At 38.9% G+C, this 22,377-nt stretch overlaps 1 protein-coding gene across 1 annotated transcript; it reads right to left on the reverse strand.

Annotated features, from left to right (window-relative positions):
- Positions 1-8,534: 8,534 nt before the first annotated feature.
- Positions 8,535-10,747, reverse strand: LOC121242222. The gene is made up of 4 exons (XM_041140113.1): positions 10,485-10,747; positions 9,732-9,867; positions 8,843-9,020; positions 8,535-8,758 (listed from the first exon to the last, which is right to left on the reverse strand). Exons 1-4 carry the CDS (start codon positions 10,745-10,747, stop codon positions 8,535-8,537), a joined length of 801 nt encoding a protein of 266 aa, XP_040996047.1.
- Between the last annotated feature and the right edge of the window lie 11,630 nt (positions 10,748-22,377).

Genomic DNA, 22,377 nt, shown 5'->3' on the forward strand with positions numbered 1-22,377 from the left:
GAAAAGATACTTGGGAAAAGGAAGATGCGCATGAGAAAAAGGAAAAGACACATGGGAAAAGGAAGAGGTGCATGGGGAAAGGGAAGGACGCATGGGGAACATGCACCCACATCCTACATGCCTTTTGCCACTTGGAAAGCATGTACAAGTCTACAAGGTTTAAGCCTAGAGTTAGGATTTATCAAATGTCAATTTTTCCCTAGAGATTCATTCAATCTGGACCATATGGGGGAGCATAACCAAGGAGCCTATTAAGATTTCGAATTTTGACAAGATGCCACGCCACATGTCACTCATGCAGAGGATATTTTGGATTTCCCAAAGAGAGACAAATGAGGGGCTTTGACACATGGCGTCCATGCAAGGATATTCTTAGATTTCCTAGGAAAAGCAAGGATGAGGGATATTTCGAATTTCTAAGGAGCCACGTCACTTGGCAAGATTATTCTTTTCAAAAATATTTTTGTATTCCCTATAGCCTAGCAAAAGGCACCACTTGTTCTGCATGCATCAGAGAATGTGCCACTTGTCCTACATGCATCAGAAATGGCACCACTTGTCCTTCACACAATGGGTCACTAGCAACCAATGAGATTTTGTTGGAGAACTCTATATAAAGGAAGAGGAGTCACACGCCCAATGGGCTTTTCTCTTTTGCCATTCTCGGATTTTACATGCTTTCATTTTCTCCACACTCTCTTACACGACCACTTAGAGATTTCTTCCAGTTTCTCACACGTTCCTTCATACCAAACGAGGGAGGCTTGTTTCAAGAGAGGAATTTAGACGTTTACAAAGAGAAACCATGGTAAGAACTCAGTTTTCTTTTGTTTCTACACACACATATCACATATTCAACTCAAGAAGAGATTTGAACCTCAAGGGAATTTGAATATGGTGAAACACACACAATTTTCACACTTGTTCATGGGAAATGAATTAGGGTTTTCTATAAGTGTAGAAGACTGAAAGTTTGAAGGAACAAATCGTCTACACATTCAGCCATACTCATGTATTTTCGCACTTATTCGAGATTAGTTGAATATACAAGGAAGTTGAAGGGTTTCTTGATTCAAAACCCTAGAAGCCGATTGGTTTGGGACTTCTTAAGCCTTAGTGATAACCCTAGAAACCCTCACACACTCAAGAATACGGATTAGGGTTTTGGAACCCTTATTCTAACGAGTTATATTTCAATTTACAGCTTGCTATTTATTTCATTTCTTAGATTTTTGTAAGTGTACACTCAACTTACTCTTGGTTAATATTTGTATATGATTGTGTAAATCATTCCATGGTTTTTGATTGCTTTGTTTGCTATCTCTTGGTTGTTTGTTTGAATATGCTAATATGATCTTGAGTAACTCTAAGGAAGAAAATATATGTTTCGGATTTGTGATGAAAATGTCATGAAATGCTCCTATTAAGTTTCGGCTTTCACTTGATTGAGGTTGATGGTTTATGCAATATGATGTTTTGGTTTGAACATGGTTTGGAAGTTTCGGACCTTGGTCAAAAACCTATGATTTCATGTTTGTTTCACTATGTCTTAATTTCTATATTATATACTTGAAGTTTGGAAAATGTTTAAGTGATGAATCTTCATGTTTTTGTACCTATGAGTTTCGGCCTAAGCAAGTTCTCATGATTCCATGTATGTGTTATGATATCCCGCATGGTTTATGTTATCATGCTATGAAATAAAAATGTTATGCTTGGTTATTTCATGTACGACATTCCATATGTCATATGTCAAGTACAAGTATGCATGTTTAAGTCTCATGTCACATGCATTTAGGGATAAGTGTTTTCAAAGAAAATTTTTTCGAAAAATGTTTTCAAAGAAAATCTTTTATCATGACCCCAAGTGCTAGGGCGGGGGAATTTCCTAGTGGAACTCCTCTGTCCACTTTGGAGTGTTTAAAAATGGAGTGGTAACCCTTAGGTTGACGAAGTATAGACGAAGAGCCTCGAATGGATTCTTTTTAAAAGATACCAGAGTGAGGAAGCACCTAATGCTAGTGGGTGCAAAAGGCATGTAACCCGACGAAGTAAGGTCGATTTAATATGATTCTCTGTTTATGACGTATTCATCACGATCTATGGACCGTTGATGGTGTGGTAACTAGAAAGAACACGCGGAGCAAGGAGGGGAGCCGTATTGTGTCCACCCTATGAACAATAATAAGCGCTCATAAGATAATGATCACTTGATGAAAATCTCATGATATGATAAGGTTCACTCAATGCAAATCTTGTAATATGTTCTGATAAGACAAGTTCTAAATAAGTTCATGTGAATAAGAAAAAGTTATGAAGTCTTTATGAAAAGCTAAAGTCTCTGTTACAAGTCTAGTGCATAAGTCAAGTTCTAATCAAGTGTATAAGTCAAGTTCTGGTTAAGTGTATAAGTCAAGTACATGCCAATGCACACATTTCATGATATACCTCTTGTATGTTTGTGTTAATTATTGTATATTGCGTATTTACTTGCTGAGATTTCTTGAAATCTCACCGTAGTAGTTTTCACTACCATTCCTAACCCGGAATGGTAGAACCTTTAGTAGGACCAGGAGTAGTGAGTCAGAATAATGATGAAGGCAAATGATGAGCTCAACCTGGAGGAGAGAACGGATCTGGTCATGATCAATTTGGAGATAGCCTAGATTAGAAAGATGTTTTAATGATTTCCTTGTTAAGGCCTTTTTAGACAATACTTGTTTTGTTAAAGTGTAAACAAGGAATTTGATACTCCATTGCTAAGAAATGTGGTTTAAAGATATGAATGAAGAAGTTTGGATATTAGTTTATTCTGGTACAACATTTAAATGACTTATTTCGCTACGATTTATTGCATACAACTAGTAAACATAGATATATTGCTCTTATTTTTCATGTACGAGGGGTATGTAGTCTTGTGTTGCATGTCTCGACGTTTCAGTCACTTTCCAATCCCAAGCGGAGGCTAGGGGCTCCACAGAGTATGGTATTAGACCAATTATGTCTCTGGGTAAACCCACATATCACTAAGAAACTGTACCAGAATATAGGTTTGAATTATTAGAAGAAGTGGTTTTGAACTATTAAGTGTAGGCTTATACATGAGGTATTAAAGGCTCTTGGAAATTGATGTCTTAAAGCTAGGATGTATGACAATATCCATCATAGGATGGGGACGATATGGTTTAGTCATCCTGAATCATGGAACAGATGCAGAAGTTACAAATTTAGGAAGGTTACAATCTCAGATCAAGCTGTGAGGTTTAAGTCTTTTATGAATTTTGAACTTTAAGGTATGATTTCTATTAAGATTTGAGATTATAGGTTCGACAGACCTAGTTGGGAAGTCTCACTAAATCTAAAGTTATGGAATCTGCCACCATGAGTACATAAGTTTGATTGAATCTAAGTTATGAATTTGAAGACTTTAAGAGGTGAGTCATCTTTTTGAGATTTAAAGGTATCAACTTTGCAAATCATCAATAATAATTGCATAAAAGGTTATAGTACATGCGCCATTTGGAGAATGATCTCTATCTGAACTTGAGGTTATAGATTGCGCGAACTGCAGGGCATTACTTAAGGATATAGACATGACAAGCCTTTGGAGATGATATATTTATTTGATGATGTAGGATACAATCAAGCTTACTTGGGAGTACGATTGATTAGCATGGCCAAATTTCGAGTTGTTTCAATTATGGTCATGGTAAGTTTTAGTGGTCTCCAAAATTGGTATAGGTTACCACAAGCTTTGATGCTAGTTGGAATTAAGGCAATGAGTTTTTAGGAAAAATTTATCGAATGGAAGATTATAGTTACTAATATAGGCTAGTCGAGATAGTTTTGGATCTGCTAGAGAGCAGTACCTATTTTAGATAAGAGGCATGAACTCCTAGTTAGTGCATTAGTATTGGTCTATGCATATGCATATGCAAAATCACCTCTTTTGCATATTCACTTTGTCATTCAAGCAAAATTCTCACATTGGCTTATGCATATTTGAGACAAAATAATAATAAAATATTATTATTTTATTATTATTAATTTTTTGCTAAAATCAATTTTTTTTATATATTTTTTACAATTGGCATTCACTTCATACATTTGACATTAATAATACAAATGCAATAATAAAAAATATAATTTTTTATATATTATATTAAAAATATAATAAAATGAAAAAAAATATATATGATATATTATAATAATAAAATGAATGTGCAAGTAAAGGTTTGTTGTGTTGTTGAAGGAGGGAGAAAAGGAAAGGATTATGAGAGAGAGAGTGGGAGGAGAGAGAAATAATGATTAAAATATGATTTGTAGGGTGAATAGTGGTTATCAAAATTTGGATAAACACTGTTCATAGGTAGCTAAATATTTGGATATGCATAAGCCAATGTGGAGGATTTTAGAGTCATATTATGCAAATATGACTTTGCATATGCATATGCATAGACCAATGCTAATGCCCTTAGATAGGTATATTTGACGAAACCTAGGCAATAAGTACATATATATATATATACACTCTGTTTTGTCTACTTGCTTTCTTTACTTATCTTTCGGAGAGTCTACCGTCTTGTTCAACTCGATGAAGTCATTTCAACGATGCTAGTGGTATCTATACAAGGTATCTTAGAACTATTTCGATAAACAGTTAGAGTTATAACTATTTCGTTACGACCTCCACTCTTTCTGAAAAAGATCAGATTCCATATTAGTCCTTTGGTGAAGTACGCCTGTTGAGCTAGAATGTGATTCCATTCAGTAGGTTAGTTTTCTCCTATCGATAAGAAGTATATGAATAGATTCTAGTTCTTGATACTTTATTTTGGTCCCAAGTCATATCTATCGCATGGGTTTATTTTGGTATGGGGACTTAGAATAGGCTTGGAAATGATTTGTTTGGTTTTATGAGGAAATCAAGGTCCAAGAATTTCATAAGTTCAAAACTATCAAAATGCATGTCTCGGGTTTTCTCTCTATATGTATGTCAATTTATGTGGAAGTTGATATCCTAGGATGTGATCTTATCACAACCATGTTTAGAAGAACTTGGCGCTTTAATCTTCTAAGGGCCACATGTACAAAAGAAGCAAGATACCTTGAACAATGTCTCGGTTCTTATGGTTTGATGACCAAAACATGTGTGGGATGGTGATCTTTCTTAGATTTGGTCATATGTCAAAGGATCAAAATGATGAAGACCCTTTGGAGTTCTTTCCTAGATCTAGATCGAGTGCTTTATTTCGGGTAAGGTGATTTCAAGTATGACATTTGGCCAAGTGCAGTGAATGATTTTTGGTTTCGGATGACAAAGGCATTTAGTGTCATTAGACAAGTTTAAGCTTGACAAAAGTTAGATTTTTTTTTATCATTTCCATGGTGTATATAGTTCTTGTATAAGCTTGAAACAATGTTGTTGGTTGGATGAAGCTCTTGTACAAATTTGAGGTATTAGGATGTATAATGCCATCTAGAGTCAACAATACATGTCATGGTTAGTATTTTGATGATTGACTATAAATTTAAGGATGATCTCCTAATGATTAGATTTTATAGATAATGTGATACTTGGGGACTTCTAAAATATTGGACCACCCTCTTAACAACAAGCTTTAGCCCCTGTTGTATTGATGATGTTGTTTGATGTATAGGGGTGGTTAGTACTAAGTTTCAAGGAATCAAGAATTTTGACTAGCGATACATGCGACAATTGGGGAATGCGTGTGAAAGCTCATGGTTTTGGGAGACGATCTGTGTACTACCAAGGAATGGTAAGAGTCGACTTGGTAAGTGTGGGGTTGATTTAGAGAATGATGTCTATATGGAAACTTTAGCTCTAGACATGTTGATAAGGTCACTAGAGTTCGTAACAGAAATGTTGCACTTTGTAATATGATGATTTGGGAATTTGTTTTAATGGATATTGAGGAAGCTGCTTGCGATTTGGAGACCCTCTAGGAATAATTATTACCACTCCAATCTTCCATGGGGAGATTGTTATATCATAGGATGCATCGATGATTATTAAAAGGTTGAGGTCATAGGAGCTTGCAGGTAAGCAAAAGCAAGTGTGATAATGGTTTGGATGCTAGTTTTTAGGCATCAATCATGATTAGTATGATGAGAACTATGAGGTACTATTTCATAGCATCCTTGGATGTTGTAGAATTAATTTGGTGGAATTGAAAGTTCTAATAATATCTTTGGGGTTGTAGATGACGTATGGTACTAGAGGAATTGATCATGGACTTGTCATGGGCTTAGTGATATAAGAACAATCACATTATGAACTCTTGTGTGTGATTTTGTTTGATCTCATTGTGACTTTGTATGCATCTACCATACCCTGGAAACAGAACGTGGCATGACATAGAAAAACCCCGCATATGTCTGTGTCCTTAGTGGCATAGATGAGAGAAAGGAGAGAGAGCATAGTCGCAAGAACCATTGCAGGTGAAGAGATCAGATGATGCTACTCACTTGCAACAGATGGAGAAGTTTGAGCACCATCGCACTTGTGTAAGGGACATAGACTCTCGAGGAAATATTTTTCTATGTCAAGCGTTACAATTTCTACACTAAATCATCAAACACAGAATCTTGAAAAGTCTCCACAACCAGAATTGATTTGTGAATAACCAAACTAGGTCCATCAAATCTGTCTTCAAACATGAACTTGTTTCTTCTTTCTCATATATCTGCCAAGATCACAACCTTCTCTTCTAATTTATGTTGGCTAAGTTTCTGCTGCATCATTTCCCATAACTGAAAAAAGTTACCCCTCACAACTCCATTTCTGCAGTCCACTTCTAACTTCAGCCCATACATCTCTTGTTGTTGGATAGGACCACAGAACATGCATAATAGTTTCTTCTTCAACACCACATATTGGACAAGTTGCTTCTTTTGCTATCTTCCTCTTATAATGTTTATTTGAGGAATATTCAATTTCCACACCCCCTTCCACAACAATCTTTCTTTTTGTTTATTGGAGCTTTCTCCCTCAATTTTCTCCCCTTTAGACTTTTCCACATAATAAGCACTTTTCACTGAAAAGTTTTCATTTTTTTAAACCTCCACATTGCCTTATCCTCACTCCCAAATTTGACCAAAGGAATGCTACATTTTTGTACTACTTCATCTTTTTCAAAAATTTCCTCAACTAGCTTATTGTTCCAACATTTAAGATCCCCAAAGATTAGCTCCTCCAATTTAACATTCTTTGACAACTTCCTAATAGGTGACCTTATCTTGGCAGCTGCTGTAGATGGTAACCACTTATCATACCAGATTGAAATTTGTTTCCCATTTCCCACCTTCCAAGCCAATCCATCTTTAATTAACTCTTGAACCCCCATCAAGCTTCTCCACATATATTAAGGATTAGACCCCAACTGTGCCTCAATAAATTGAATCTCCTTGAAGTATTTTCCTTTAAAAATCTTTGCCACAAGAGAGGTTGGATCCTGATGTAATTCTATGCCTGTTGAGCCAACATTGCTTTGTTAAAGTTTCCAAGATCTCTAAACCCCATACCACCATCCCCTTTACTATCTCCATCCTCTCCCACTTCCTCCAATAAATGACCCTCCCTTCTCCTTTATTTTTCCACCAGAACTTGGCTATAATAGCATTAATCTCATTGCAAAGTTTACCAGGTAGCATAAACACATTCATTGTATAAGTAGGCACTGATTGAAGCACAACTTTAATTAATACCTCTTTCCCAACAGTAAACAGGTAGCAATTCTTCCAACTACTCACCATTTTCCAAATCATTTCTTTAATTACCTTAAACGTATTGTATTTAGCCCTACCTATCATAGTTGGCAGGCCTAAATACCTACCATAATTACCACAAACCACTGTCCCAGCCTCTTATAGAATTTCGTTTTTGACATCTCCCTTAGTATTTGAATTGAACAATATTGAGGTTTTTTGTCTATTCAAAGCTTGGCTAGAAGCTTTCTCATACACCCCCAACACCTCCTGAAGTTGCTTCCAATTCTCACTTATTGCTTTACCAAAAATGACATAGTCATCTACTTTTGCAGATGACTAACTCTTGTCCCTCCCATCCCCACTGCTGCCACACCACTCAACTGACTAGTTTGCTTAGCATTACTTTTTGCTACTTAAACCCTTTGCACAAAGAATAAAGAGATAAGGTGATAATAGATCTCCTTGTCTCAATGCCCTTTTAGGTTTGAAACACTCCCCTGGCCTGCCGTTAACCATCATTGCATATGAGACAGATTCAACACAAGTCATAACCAACCTAATCCATTGTTCATCAAAACCAAGCCTTCTCATCATGCTTTTCAAAAAAATTCACTCAATTCTGTCTTAAGCCTTTGAAATGTCCAATTAAAGTGCTAAATTTCCCACACTGCCTCTTCCCCTTTTCTTCATTGAATGCAGTATTTCAAAAGCCACCATCACATTATCTGTTATGGATCTACCAGGCACAAATGCACTTTGATTGCTAGAGATTATATGAGGTAGAACAATCTTGAGTCTATTTGCTAAAGTTTTAGCAATGATCTTATAGAAGACATTACATAAAGCAAAGGTCGATACTCATGAACAATAGTAGGATTATTGTTCTTTAGTATTAAAGCAATCAAAGTATGGTTAACATTTTCAGGCATGTTACCCCCACTTAAAAGGTCAAGAATTGCTAAACTTGCCTTTCCCCGCACTGCACTCCAATGTTCTTGGTAGAAACCAGTTCCAAAACCATCCGGACCTGGTGATTTTCAAGGACTCATTTGTTTTAGGGCCACCAAGATTTCTGCAATAGTAAAAGTTGTCACTAGACCTTCATTCATACCATCTGTCACTTTTCTCTCCATTGTCTGAAAACACCTTTCTAATTCCTGACCACTTGGATTTGAAGAAGAATAGATGCTTTGAAAATGATCCATAAACGCACTAGCAATGGCCTTGTCACCTTCTCTAATAACCCCGACTGCATCTTTGACACTGCATAACTTATTATGTTTCCTTCTCTGTGTAGTAGATGCAGGAAAAAATTTTGAATTTTTGTCCCCATGCTAATACTAGTGTACTTTAGCCCTCTGTCTCCACCTCATACTTTTCTTGGCCAGTAGCAATCCTAACTCCGATCCTTTTGCAATTGCACCATTCTCTCAACATTATTTGTCCTTTCATCATCTTGTATATTTTTAAGTAATGCAATTTTATCTTTTATTTCCTTCTCAATATCAGTACCCTTATACCTTATCCACTTCGAAATAGTAGACCTGCTCCTGTTAATATACCCTCCCACTTCTTTTAAGGTAACATTCTTATCCTCTCCTTTCCCCCATTCCTCTTTTATTTTTTGCTTGCATTCTTCCTCACCCCCCAAGCCATCTCGTCTCTAAACATTCCGCAAAGATTCTTTATTCTTTCAGCTTCTTGCCCCCATAACAGGAGCAATGACCTATGGTCAGAACATCTTGCCGCTAAGACTTCCACTTGGACATCTTTAAATCTATTAATCCAATCCATGTTTGCTACCCTTCTATCCAATCTCTCTTTTGTGTAAGATGCATCATAGTGTCTATTACTCCAGGTAAATTTTGATCCTTTCTGCCTCAAATCAAACAGCTCACATCCATCTAACGCCGCCTTGAATCTTTCCATTTGTACTTTACTACACAAATCCCCCCCCCCCTCTCATTTCGATCCACAACCTCATTGAAATCTCCACAGACCATCCAAGCCAAATGATCCATTGGCTTCAAATTAAGAAGCAAACCCCAAACAAGCTGCCTTTTGCTTGCATCAAGATGCCCATACACCCCTGTGAAATACCAATCATCTCCTTCTCCTTGATCCTTAACCAGAGCACTAATGTGATGTTTTGAGTAAGACATGATTGACAAGTTAGAATCCAATTTCCAAAGCAAAGCTAATCCCCCACTTCTACCTATTGGATCCACTGCCAAACAACCATCGTACTTTAGTTTTGTTTTCAGCCAGTCCCATTTCTTTGCTACTAACTTAGTTTACATTAAAAAAACTAAGTCGGGTTTCTTTTGCTCCACCATCAAATGTGATCATGAACTACTCAAGGGTTCCCAAGCCCTTAATAGTTCCAACTTAATGTTTTTATGGCTGTTAGACAGCACTACCAACATCCATGAAAACTACCAGGCACTGCCAACTTAGTAGTTTTATCATTTGCTACCAAACTATCCTCCCCTTTTTGTTTCATATTCCATACTACCATGTCCTCTTCACACTCCTCATCCACTAAACTTCTCTTTTTCATCCCCTGTAGACCCCTATTTTCATCTCTCACACCAACCTCTCGAGCGCTTCTCTTTCAGCTTCCCCTTCCCCACCTCCACAACCTTTCCCACCATTCACACTAACAACAACCCCTGCTATCTTTTTTTTTTCAACTGAATTTTGAAAAATATCTTCCTAGTTTTTTTGTTACCATTTTATCATTTTCAACTAACCCCCTCTCCTCATTCGAAGCTCCCCCCTCTTGGTTTTCCTCCAAGTAGTTATTAGCGACATATAGAACATTACTACCAACCCAAACACCCTCCCCTTCTTCATTCTCCGTACCCACCTTATCCCTAACAACTTGAACATGCTCTTTATCATGATCCAAATCTAAATTTGAATTGAAATTGAAATTTGAAATAGACTCATCTTTACTAATATCGCCATTCAATCCGCCATTCCCCAACTGCTTCTCTCCACCGCAATCCTCCATCTTCCTTCCATTGTCATTGTCGCCATGGCCCTTATTCTTATGATTTACTACATCTACCTTCCTCCATGTTGGAAGCTAATCAATATTATCAGGAAACCTCTTCATGTTGTTATTTTCAGCTCTCAACCAAACTCCAAATTGCTGATCCTGAGTCACTCCCTTCATCAAGCAACCCTCTTCCCCATGGATCAAGCACCCACAGTCAAAGCACAGGTTAGGCAATTTCTCATATTTGAAAGAAATCCAAACATTATCACCTTTCACTCTAACTATTTTTCCTCTCGCTACCACTTTATTCAATGAGACTTCAATTTTAACTCGAAGCTATTTCCCCAACCAACACCATCATCCTGCACATCCACCACCATAACTTTACCAATGGAATTACCAATATGTAACCACATGTTCTATTCATATAGACTAATGGCAAATTGTGAAATTGTACCCAGAAGACTTCTTTGTCAAAAGGAATTTTACACAGTGGAGAAAACCCATCAAATTCCTTAAGCACGAAAATGCTACTGTCAAATAGCCAAGGCCTTCTTTCCATGAGTCTCATCTTATCAGAGCATGAGTAGCAAATGTAACAGTGAACATATTCGACCCATACTCCTTAAATTCTGTTGGCTTACTAATTCTCCAGATTTTTGCCATTGTAGCCTCAATTACGCCTTTTCCAATAACTTTGTCCATCCACAACATATCCATCACACTTTGATCACCTTTCAACTTCACTTCGTCCAGCCCCTCCTCATCCAGAACCAACACAGACGCCTTCTCCTTAGTCAACTTCTAGTTCTTCCACTTTCTTTTGGGTGCCTTCATTAGAAACCCAGCAATCACTCCTAATAAAACTCAATACATGCAAGAGACTTTCTTTAAACTCCACCTCTGTTTCTTTTGAGAGAACCAGAGAAGAGACTATCAAACTTGACTTAAGTTAAGGTATGTATTCACAACTTAACATAACGCAAATTTGACCGCAAACACAAATTACCACTCTCTAAAACAATATTATTTCGTCAGTTTTCACCACAAATTTCCTAAAATACTCTCACTTAATTTTAGTAAAAGTAACCAAAAAAAAAAAAAAAAAAAAGCAAAACTGGAGTGGCCAGTGGCCACCATGGAGGTGGCCAAGTAAAAGGAATCAAATGATTACTACGTGGAGACAAGCCTACGTAAGTACTCCTCGGGCAAGGTTGGCCTGTCCTCCCCTAAATAACTCTCTTGGGCTCAATTTGCACCAAGATCTACAATTTTGACGAATGAAACTGCAGGTGGGATCACTACTGTGAGATTTAAGAAATTTCAGTAATTTAAAATACATGATAGTACTAACAATGAGAGACAATAAAAATAATTATGTTAGAAGATCTTCCCATTAGTCGGTTTAAATATTTTACTCCACACACCCTAAGTGGTAAATCGGGTTCACTAACAAATAAAAAATCGAACTAATTCTACCCCAAAATCATCTCTCTCGCCCTAAGACTCCAATCCTACGCTCTTCTTTGTGAAATGATTCTACCACAAAATCATCTCTTACCCAAAGGATTCCTCTCTTCCCCTCTTCTTTGTGAAACGATTCTGCCCCAAAATCGATTCAGGCCTGAAACTTGCATGTAGCCTCATTTTCGAAATTTCCCCCCCCACCTCGTCCGATTTCCCACCTTGTCCGTGTTCTCCTCTCTGCCTAGAATCTCTTTGCAACATCGTCTTCCTCTTATTCTTGGTTGGGCGCCCTCTGATTTTTTGTCCACAGGTAAATTTCCAGATCTTCTTTTTTTCTTTACGACATTTTTTGTTAGGTATGACCATGTCGAAGGGAGGCTTGGGGTTTTATGATTCTGTGACATGAGTATTGAAAATTTTAGGGCTTAGGCTTGGGGATTTGTGATTCTATGAGGTTGTTATTGAAGAATGAGTGGCAATAAGTTCTACAAGCTATAACGTACCTATGCAAGCTCTGTATATGAAATTCAACCCTAATGGTTTGGGTTTTTAATAAAGAGTTGTACTAGCCATGTCTTTTTCAGACCATCAAGCTTTTGACCATTTTGTGGCATGTAATTTTTATTTTAAAATTGTTATAACCTTTTGTCACGTTTCTCCTATCTTCAAAACTTTTTGTATTACTTTTGGTGCTATTTGGACACAGATACAACCTTTTTTGTTCTTATTTGTTGCAAGCCTTTTGGTTATTTGTTCTAAGCATGAACAACCCATTAACAAATTTGTTGACGTTTTTAGCTCCAACAAATTGCATTCTCTTCTCAATGATGGTGCAGTGGACCCACAGATCTAGCATTAGTTACTGTGCACGATAATCAAGATAACACTTAAGATAAGTATACAATAATCGAGATAGCACTAAAGAGGAAGACAAAGCTGAGCAGAGGGGAGAATGCAGGTTGGAGCTAGATAGAGGGGCGAACGCGGGGGAGGTGGGGAATTTTGAAATGGGGCTAAACGTAAAATGCACGTATCAGCAAGTAAAGAAAAAAAAAGCCACACCAGATGTGTGGTGTTAGAGTGAACAGTGATTGACTAATAGAATTCCTTTAATTATGGATGCACCAGTTCGTGTAAAATAAAGTTGAGAACACACATAGTGATGCATAGTGAGGAATTACCATCCGGGCAAAACATATGTATTATTAGTCATGGCAAGGAATCACATTTTAAGCAAATCAAAAGTACATAAGTATGGCGAAAAATCACCATCTTGGAAAATCATATAGATGTATATTCATTATCATGACGAGGAATCACTCTCTTATCAAAATACATAAAATCACAAGATCTCATCATGTACATACCAACGGGAATCGCTCTGCTCATTCAACAAGGTGAATCTCTGAACCCAATCATCGTGTGAACTTATTCACCAAAACTGATGGGGAATCATTCCACCCATCCGACATGGTGAATCTCTCTACCTGGTCAACACATAAAAAAGGATACCGTGCATGATCAACCTACGCACTCTCTCTACCCATGTTATCAAGTGAGACCAATATGAAGACATTCCACCCCTATCATCATGGGAATCTCTCTACCCATATGAAACTCATAGGAATCACACGAGTACTCCTCAACTCATCCATGACTATTAGACACATTGTAAGACACAACACTTGGAATCATATTATCTCAAATCACAATGTAAAGACAACCAATAGATATGATGGGGGAAAGAATGCACTTTTATCTAAGAAAGAAGTGAGGTACAGAATATGCAAACCTTAAACATACTTGCAAACATTTACCCACATTCTCATTAAGGTCGTAGAAGCTAATCTACTTGAATAGTATCTCTAATACTAAAGTTGGGTTGGTGTCGATCCTTCCATCATGAAGCTTTGAAGCCACTTACTTTCTTGACGACTTTGATTAGAAGAACGAGTTAACAGTTTACAATCTCAAAAGGGAGATATTGACTCTTATCCAAAGCCTTTTTATATGATGGGACTATCAATCACAGTCCTAACGTTTTTCTGACTGACAGTCCTAACATTTTTCTGACTGACAATCCTAACGTTCTTCTGACTCCTGATATGCTTGAATAAGAGACATTCAATCTCAACTGTCTATTCGCCCTCTAAACTTGAAAAATTGTAGAGATGAGTGACTGATAGGACAAGGCCTTCATGTCCTTACAGCTTGGGATGGGTCCTCATGATCCTTCCCCAAGTAAAGGGTCTCCCACGTGGCACTAGATCATATATTTGAAATCAGACAATATGACGTACATGTTCATAGCATGTTTTCTCCAGGTTTACTCCAGATGTGACATCTTTGATGGAGCATGTGCCTTTGGTGCGACACCTGTTTCCCTCTAAGCAACTTTGGCTTATATCGTAAAGCTCCCATGACTCTATATCGACCTTGTCCTTGCCCATTGCTTGTCCTTGTAAGATCAACATGTTCTTTGTTCACTTCGTGTCGGGCGAACCATTGCTTGTCACCCGGTGCTGTCCAGCGTCTTCCAGATTCTCTACAACGTGCTACTGGCCTTACTCCTTGTCCGTATGCCCATTGCTCGACCAGTTGCTTCCTTACCACCAATATTTTACCTGCAGGAGGGGATATCTTTCCTCGGTTTGGTGCGGTCCTCATAGGGGGTATCCATTTACACCCTTAGATCCCATCTCTACCCGTAGTCATTTAAATTTTATCATGAACCATGCATTTCTTCACCAAAATTAAGAGAAGTATCGTCCCCTATTAGTGGAGTTAATTATGAGAAACCATAAATTTGTAGTTGTACCCATTTTATCAAGTATCATTAATAAGTGATATTTAAAGTATTAAGCATGTTTAAAGTTTTATAAGTTTTGATTTTTTTTTTTCTTTTATCATCGTAGGTAAAAAAATATTGGTCGAGTTTATTATGAGACCCAATTTTGTAGTTGAGCATAAAGAAAATTAAAATCAATTATGCAAATCCTTTTAAAAAAATAAACCACTAAAAAAAATAATGTTCTCACAATATATAAATTACTGATCATGAAAAGTAGTCCAAAATTGTTAAAGAAAATTATCTTAACTCTTAAAGTATCATAATTAGCCATTCACTCACTAGTCCAATTAAAAAAACATAATCCTATCCAAAGTGAATGAACATTAACCAACAAAGCCAACATAGAAATCATTGCGGCATATTGTTAATTTGACTTGTCTATAAATTCTAGGCTTTGTTAAGATTGGTTAATCTTTTCCATGGAGAAGACCCTTCACTCACAAAAATAGTGTACTTTTCACTTCTTTTTTTGTCCTTTGCGTTTCCCATGGTGTGGTTTTTCGACTTTCTATTATTGAAAATTCTGAAATCGAAATCTTTTCTTTGTTTTCTTTTCGTTTTTCTTTTTTTTTTTTTTTGGCATCCGAGAAGAACATTATGGTTACTTCCGAATAAAACATTATTTATTTATAGTTTATTCTATATTGGTATTTTCGAATTAAATATTTAAAGAAAAAAATAATTTCTAATTTTTCAACTTATAACCGATAATTATAATGGTGTATCTATATTGATAATTGATAGAAAATTTTGCATCACAACAAATCTAAAAAAAATTTTGTAACTAAAATTAAGAATGGTCTAATTTTTTTTATAGAACCTACTCAAAATTTATAATATTTGAATGAAATAAATTCGGAAAAAATAATGTATGGAATTTTTTAATCTCTAATTGATAATTAGAATGATGCATATTATAATAATTGATATTTTTGCGAACTATTGAATAATCAAAATTCCGGAAAAATTAATCTTATTAATTTTGTGATTTTAATTTGTTTATGCGTATTTAATTTCTTAATTGATATTAGTTAATAGAAAATATATTTATAAATAATAATTAATCATTACAAATACTATCCAATAATTGGTGGGACCCATCACTTAATTTATCAAATTCTAAAAAATGTTAAGACCATCTCATCTCATTTCTACATCCAAATAAACAAACTTTTAAAAACCAACTTATCTCATCTCATATCTTCTCATCTCAACTCAAATATCTCACTACTTAGCCATTTCATTTGTTCTCATCTCACTATCCAAATTAGGCCTTAATTAGTCAATGTCTAAAAATTGAAACTATGAATATATGAGTAACGCTATTTGTTGATGTAATGTTTCGCACACCCTTGGGCTAGGCTCGAACAACTAAGGTCTTCACAGAGGGCCCTGTAAAGAGAGAAGTGTACGCAGCTTTGAGAAAGCGGTCTAGAGGCCGGGGGAGCCTCTTATGCCAAAGTCAGTAAATGTTCTTTGAGTGTAGTAATAAGTGGGAAAGCTTAAAAGTTAGAGAGAGTATCCTCGTACCTGAGATCGGTTATTTATACTAGAAGTTCGGTGAGCGGATTAAGTTTTTCTCTATGATATCTGGAGTCTTCGTACTGCTCATTTGTTAGAATCTTTAAATATGGCGTGGTCCTACGACGATTCCATTAATGTGGCAAGCCGCTCGTGCAGCAGAGCCATTAAATGCGGCGTGGTTCTCCAGCTTCTCCCCTTGGTCTGCTTCTCCCCTGGTCTGTTCATGCTTCCTCTGTCAGCAGATCGACAATCCAATGCACGCTACACCTGCTATGTGGGAGGGCACTCGATGACTGGACATCATCCGAGGAACCTTAGACCAACGATCCCGATGAGTCCCATCTCCTGCTGCACTATCACTTCTACAGGTCGTGTGCAAGGGATCCTCTTAGTGGGTCAGGTCTATGTCTTTTCGTGTACAGGTAGGGGGAAAATTCGCCACACAGTTACCCCACTATTTCTCAACGGACGAGTACGGTGGGAATTCTATCACAAATCACCCCACCCTTCTCTCGAGGCCGGGTGATGTTTTAGATTTTCCTTTGTCTAGGATCTTATGTGGGTCGGTTGCTTCTGACAGCATCTTCTCATGATGGGCTTATCTTTTCATTACATCTTTTCAAACTTATTAGTGAAGAGTTGTTAGGCGGTTCTCCATTTTGATGTCGCTTCATAAACTACATTTCTAGAAATCAAAACAGCACGTAACCTGGCTGTGATGAATTATGGAAGTCTGCCCGTTACCTTCTTTTATAAAAAGTAGGAGTGGGCGCCGGCTTGCCCTCATTACTCTACGATTGTCCCACCATTCTTGTCCTTTCGATTCTCCTTCTTTCCAACCAGTTTCTCTGTTACTTCGCACTCCTGCAGTGATGGCCTCTAAAAAATCCTTTCAACCCAATGTTTCTGCCGACGTCGGTCTAGTGTTTCTAGGCAGTGGGTGGCATTTGTCTACAGATAAATCCACATTGGCCTCCCTAGCCCATACGTATTGAGTGCCAGCATCCGTTGCCTTCGAGGTCTTGGGTCTTGTCGAGGGTGCTGTTGACTTAGAGGGCCACTCTAGCAAAGTAGCCCTATATCCTTCCATGTTTTCATGCGGTTTGAGACTGCCATTTCCTCACCCCATCCGTGAACTCCTAGACTGCCTCGGTTTGGATCCTTTACAACTGCATCTGAACGCCTGGAGGTTACTGATCTTCTGTAGCATTATTTGGCTGGCTCTGTTGGAATCCTACCCGGAAGATGCTGACCTTACTGGTCGCGGACTCCTTCTTTCACACAGGGTGCTTCGCTTGAAAGGGAACGTGTGCAGCTTCAAGGCATCACACACCTTAGTTACCTTAGAGCAGCAGTATCGCACGGTAAAAGATTGGTCTTCCAAATTTTTCTTTGTCTTGGGCCACAATTGGGTGTTTCCAGTGGGCTAAGTGGGCTGTCGGGAGTTCCCCTTATGGACAAATTGGGGAACAGTTCTAGAGGATAAGGCCGTGCATCCAGTAACCACCCCCTATGAATCAACACGCCTCGTAATCATGTAGGAGTGGATGCAGAAACATCCTGATGGTGTTCATTCCGAGGTTCTCCTTTCTGAAGAAATTTTGGGAAGTTCTCTGCCTCCCTTAGGGCACCTCTCTTCTGGTGACAGATCGGTTGCGCGACCACAAGTCGCTCTGCCCCGTAAATATTCCTCGGACCTTCCTATTCTAGATAAAGGGAAGAAGTCTCGTAAGAAGAAGTTCTCGGCTAAGGGCAGGCCTTTTCTCAGGGTTCAGGACCCCTTGAAGCGGCATGTGGCTGCTTTGGAAATTAGTCATTTGATTACCAACGCGGCCTCTGCACTTGTTGTAGTGGGCGGACAGGCATATAGTCTTTCCACAGTGCCTCCTCTCGTGATGATTGGTAAGGTGCAGATTGAGGTTGACATGGGCAATCTCCTCTAGAGTATTTTCACGTCCCCCCTCCCATGGGGGGGGGGGGGGGAGGGACAACATTCTTCTTCTTGGATCTCTCCCCCTTCCTCATCTTGCTCTACTGTCGAGAATCACTCGCTTGAGGAGGCCGACGAGGGAGGGGGAGCTTCCTCCAGCCAACACGTGGATACAATAGGTTGCTGGGAGGTCAGTCTTCTCCCCTTGTTGAGATTCTCGAGAGTCTGATGTGTTCCGTTGCAAATTCTTTGGTCCAAGCTGATGATGGTCCGAGGATCCCTATTTCCCCTACGGTGCCTCTCCTAAGTGGCGACCCTTTCCCGGATGGTACTGTTGGCCCTCTCATGGGGCGCTTAAGTGAGGACCCGATCGCTCCTTCCGAGGTTCCCAAGGAGCTTCCCGAATTTGCTGATCTTGTGGAGGCCCTTCCTTCCTTATTCCAACTGGCCATGGAAGGGAGCTGAGATGAAGTTGTTGGGCAGGTTGTTGAGTGCCTATCGTCTTTCTTCCGCGAGGTTTGATTGCTCCTTTCCCACCTTTCTTTTGTCTCCGTTCTTCCTCCTTTCTTAGTATTGTTTTTGCATCATCGGGGCACTTCTTACCTGGCAAACTTTATTGTGGATGATCAGGAGGCGGCTGCTCTGGAGAGTTTGGATTGTGCTCATGGCGACAAGGAAGAGAATGAATGACTGAAATCCGAGCTTGAGGAGCTGAGGCAAGACTTGTTGAGTGAGTGCAAGAGGCTGAAAAAGTCGAAGTCTTGTCTTCGGAAGCATAAGCAACAGTGGGAGGAGAAAAAGGCCCAACTGGAGCGGCTCAATCAAAGTCTCTAGGCCGACCTGGGAGCAGGTGGAGAAAAAGCAGCTGTAGAAAGAGGTTGATCGACTAGAGTAGTTGTGCATGACCCTACAGGGTGCCAACCTTTCCTTACAGAAGTAGTTAAGGTGGTTCTCGGCCCTTTGTGGCAAGGCGTGGGGGCAAGGGATTAATGGGGGCCATAAATCGATGCAATCATTGCTTCTTCAAAGCTCGGAGCTACATTCAAGACCCTTTGCCAAGTACCTCTAGCGACTTGAGCCTGGCGACATCCCCACGAACGAGGCATCATTAAAATCCAACCGCAATCTAGGGACAAATGAGATGTCAACTACTTTCGTACCTTTGCCAGTGTCAAAGGACCTGGTTGACCTCGTCCCCAGTGTCGTTGAGTTGGGCGACCTTGGTTCTGCCACTGTTAAGGCCAAGGCTTCTGGAGTTGAAACATAGGTTTCTTTTTCTTTTTTTTTTTTTTTTTTTTTGAACCTGTATCTGCATTTTGTTGTTTGGCGGCTTGTACATTGAGACATACTAGTTAATGCACACATTTTTGCTCCATTTTGCCTTTGCCTTTGCCTTTGTTTCTTTTTCCTTTCTTCCTTTTGCCCCCACCTACCCTGTTAGTCGGTCATGCTAAGCTTGTTTTTCTTCTACAGATGGTAGCTCTTGGAACGTAGCTATTGTTGTGGTTGTTATTACGGTAGCCACTTTGGAGGTGCCTTTACTTTCTTCCTGGCCTACCCTGTTGCCATCTTCCACTTTGCTAGGGAAGATTTTGTTGGTGGAGGCTTTGATTTACCTACGGCCAGGGGCCAGTTCATATTCTCCTGTAAGCTGGACAAGACAACCTTATAGGTATACCCTCCCTTTTAGTTTTACGAGGGGGGAAGTCGTTGACGAGATTCCCACTTAGTGGAGTTGACTTTATTGATTAGCACCAATTGATTTTCATACCGCAGCAAATAGTTGCATTAGTGAAATAGAATTCATATAAGTCTTAAGGGAACCAACTAGAGTATTTAACTGATGCGGTTGGCGTGGGTTGTTGGTTGACTTTTGGGTGATCTGCCTTGTTGGTTATTCATCGTTCTTAGGCCAGGCTACACTTAAATAGGAGCGAATTCTTCTTAGCATGGTTACCCTGCTAGTTCTTCCCAGACGTGTCAAGGAAGAATTCTTCTCATGCCCCGTTAACTTTCTGGCCTATGTGACTGCGCGTTGGTGACAATTTTTTTTTTTTTTTTTTTTTTTTTTTTTTTTTTTTTTTTTTTTTTTTTTTTACGTACGTGGCGATACAACACCAGTTATGTTTCCTCACCAAACAAAATCACTTTGATTTCTGCATTTTGGCTCCATTCATTATTGGCATTAATTCCATCTATCACATCAACAGATACGTGCTACGACAGTTGCAATAATCGAGGGATTTTGGTTCTTGGGGAGGGGACACGTGGCGCCCAATATTGACTCATGGAATTATGACGCTTGAGTAGGTCAAGCGTCCACCCCACTTATATAAGGACGCTTTCTCCAGTTAGAATTCACATCATACTTACGTTTGTCTTTCTTGCCTTCAAAGTTCTTTGCATTGTTTTTCCATCCCCTGTTACTTTGATCTATTCTTCACATCCTAGTAGGCTACAAATGCTTTGGTGGCAATTAGGCCGCTACTAGTTGTGGTGGTGCTTGTGTCAGAGTGTGGGGCCATCCATTTTCATTGGTGGAGCTTTGGACCCTTCGTTCTTGTTCTTGCCCTTTTACTTATTGTGCTTCTTCATTCTTGCCCTTTTGCTTACGGGGCTCCACTTCAATAGCTTCTCTGCAATCGAACTCGATGCCTTGTTGTTCGCAGTGGAGAAGTGCTTTTATTGCAGTGGTGAATGGCTTGGTTGTCGTGGTGGCCATTTCCATATTCAATTTTGCATCTCTTGATATCAGAATCTCTTTGATTCGGTCGAATTATTTTGTCAAGGCTAGCCCCGAGGTGTCCCAATTCATGGCGCTGTCTTCACCACCGTTCACAACACAGACGATCGCAACTTACTGTCTGGTTTCCTTGCACCCGATCCCACAGACATGCCAATATTGATGTCATGTTTCGCACACTCTTGGCCTAGGCTCTTACAACTTAGGCCTTTACAACCGGACCCTCAAATAGAGAAGTGTATGTGGCTTTAAGAGGGCAGCCTGGGGGCCGGGTAGTCTCCGATACCAAAGTCTGTAAATGTTCTTGGAGTGTAGTAAATAAGTAGGAAAGCATAAAAGTCAGAAAGAGTATTCTCGTACCTAGGATTGGCTATTTATACTAGAAGTTCGGTGAACAGATCAAGACTATCGCTATGATATATGGAGTCTTTGTACTGTTCATTTGCCAGAATCTTTAAATGTGGTGTGGTCCTGTGACGATTCCATTAATGTGGCGTGCTGCCTGGGGGTAGGGCTATTAAATACAACGTGGTTTTCCAGCATTCTCCCCTTGGTCTGCTTTTTCCCTAGTCCGTTCATGTTTCCTTTGTCAGCAGATTGACGATCCTTCGCACGCTGCACCTGTTATGTGGGAGGGCACTCGATGATTGGACATTATCCGAGGAACTTTAGACCAACGAGTCTCAACTCCTGTTGCACCGTCACTCCCATAGGTCGTGTACAGGGGGTTCTCTTAGTGGCTGGATTTGTGTCCTTTTGTTCTGGGCTAGGCTTGACTGGGTCTCGGGCTTGACTGGGTCTCGGGTAGGGGAAAATTCCCACTACACTATTTATCATCCTAATTCTCATCATTCCGTGATATAGTAATAGATAATTGGAGACTATTTATTATATTTTATTTGTAAATCTATCATGTAATGTAACATCATAGAATGATAAAAGGATGATGAGGAAATTGATGATGAATAGATTTACTCATGTGACTAATTCATGCATGCATGTAGAAATATGATGTGTTTAAGTAGGGTTTAGAAAATGATCGGGCTGAAAAGACAAACCGGATCATAATAGTTTTTTCAGTTCAATCCTGTCCAGCCAATAGATTGATATTTAAAAAATAAATTAAT

This window comes from Juglans microcarpa x Juglans regia, chromosome 8D (genome assembly GCF_004785595.1).
Source record: "Juglans microcarpa x Juglans regia isolate MS1-56 chromosome 8D, Jm3101_v1.0, whole genome shotgun sequence".
NCBI classification, from domain to species: Eukaryota; Viridiplantae; Streptophyta; class Magnoliopsida; order Fagales; family Juglandaceae; genus Juglans; species Juglans microcarpa x Juglans regia.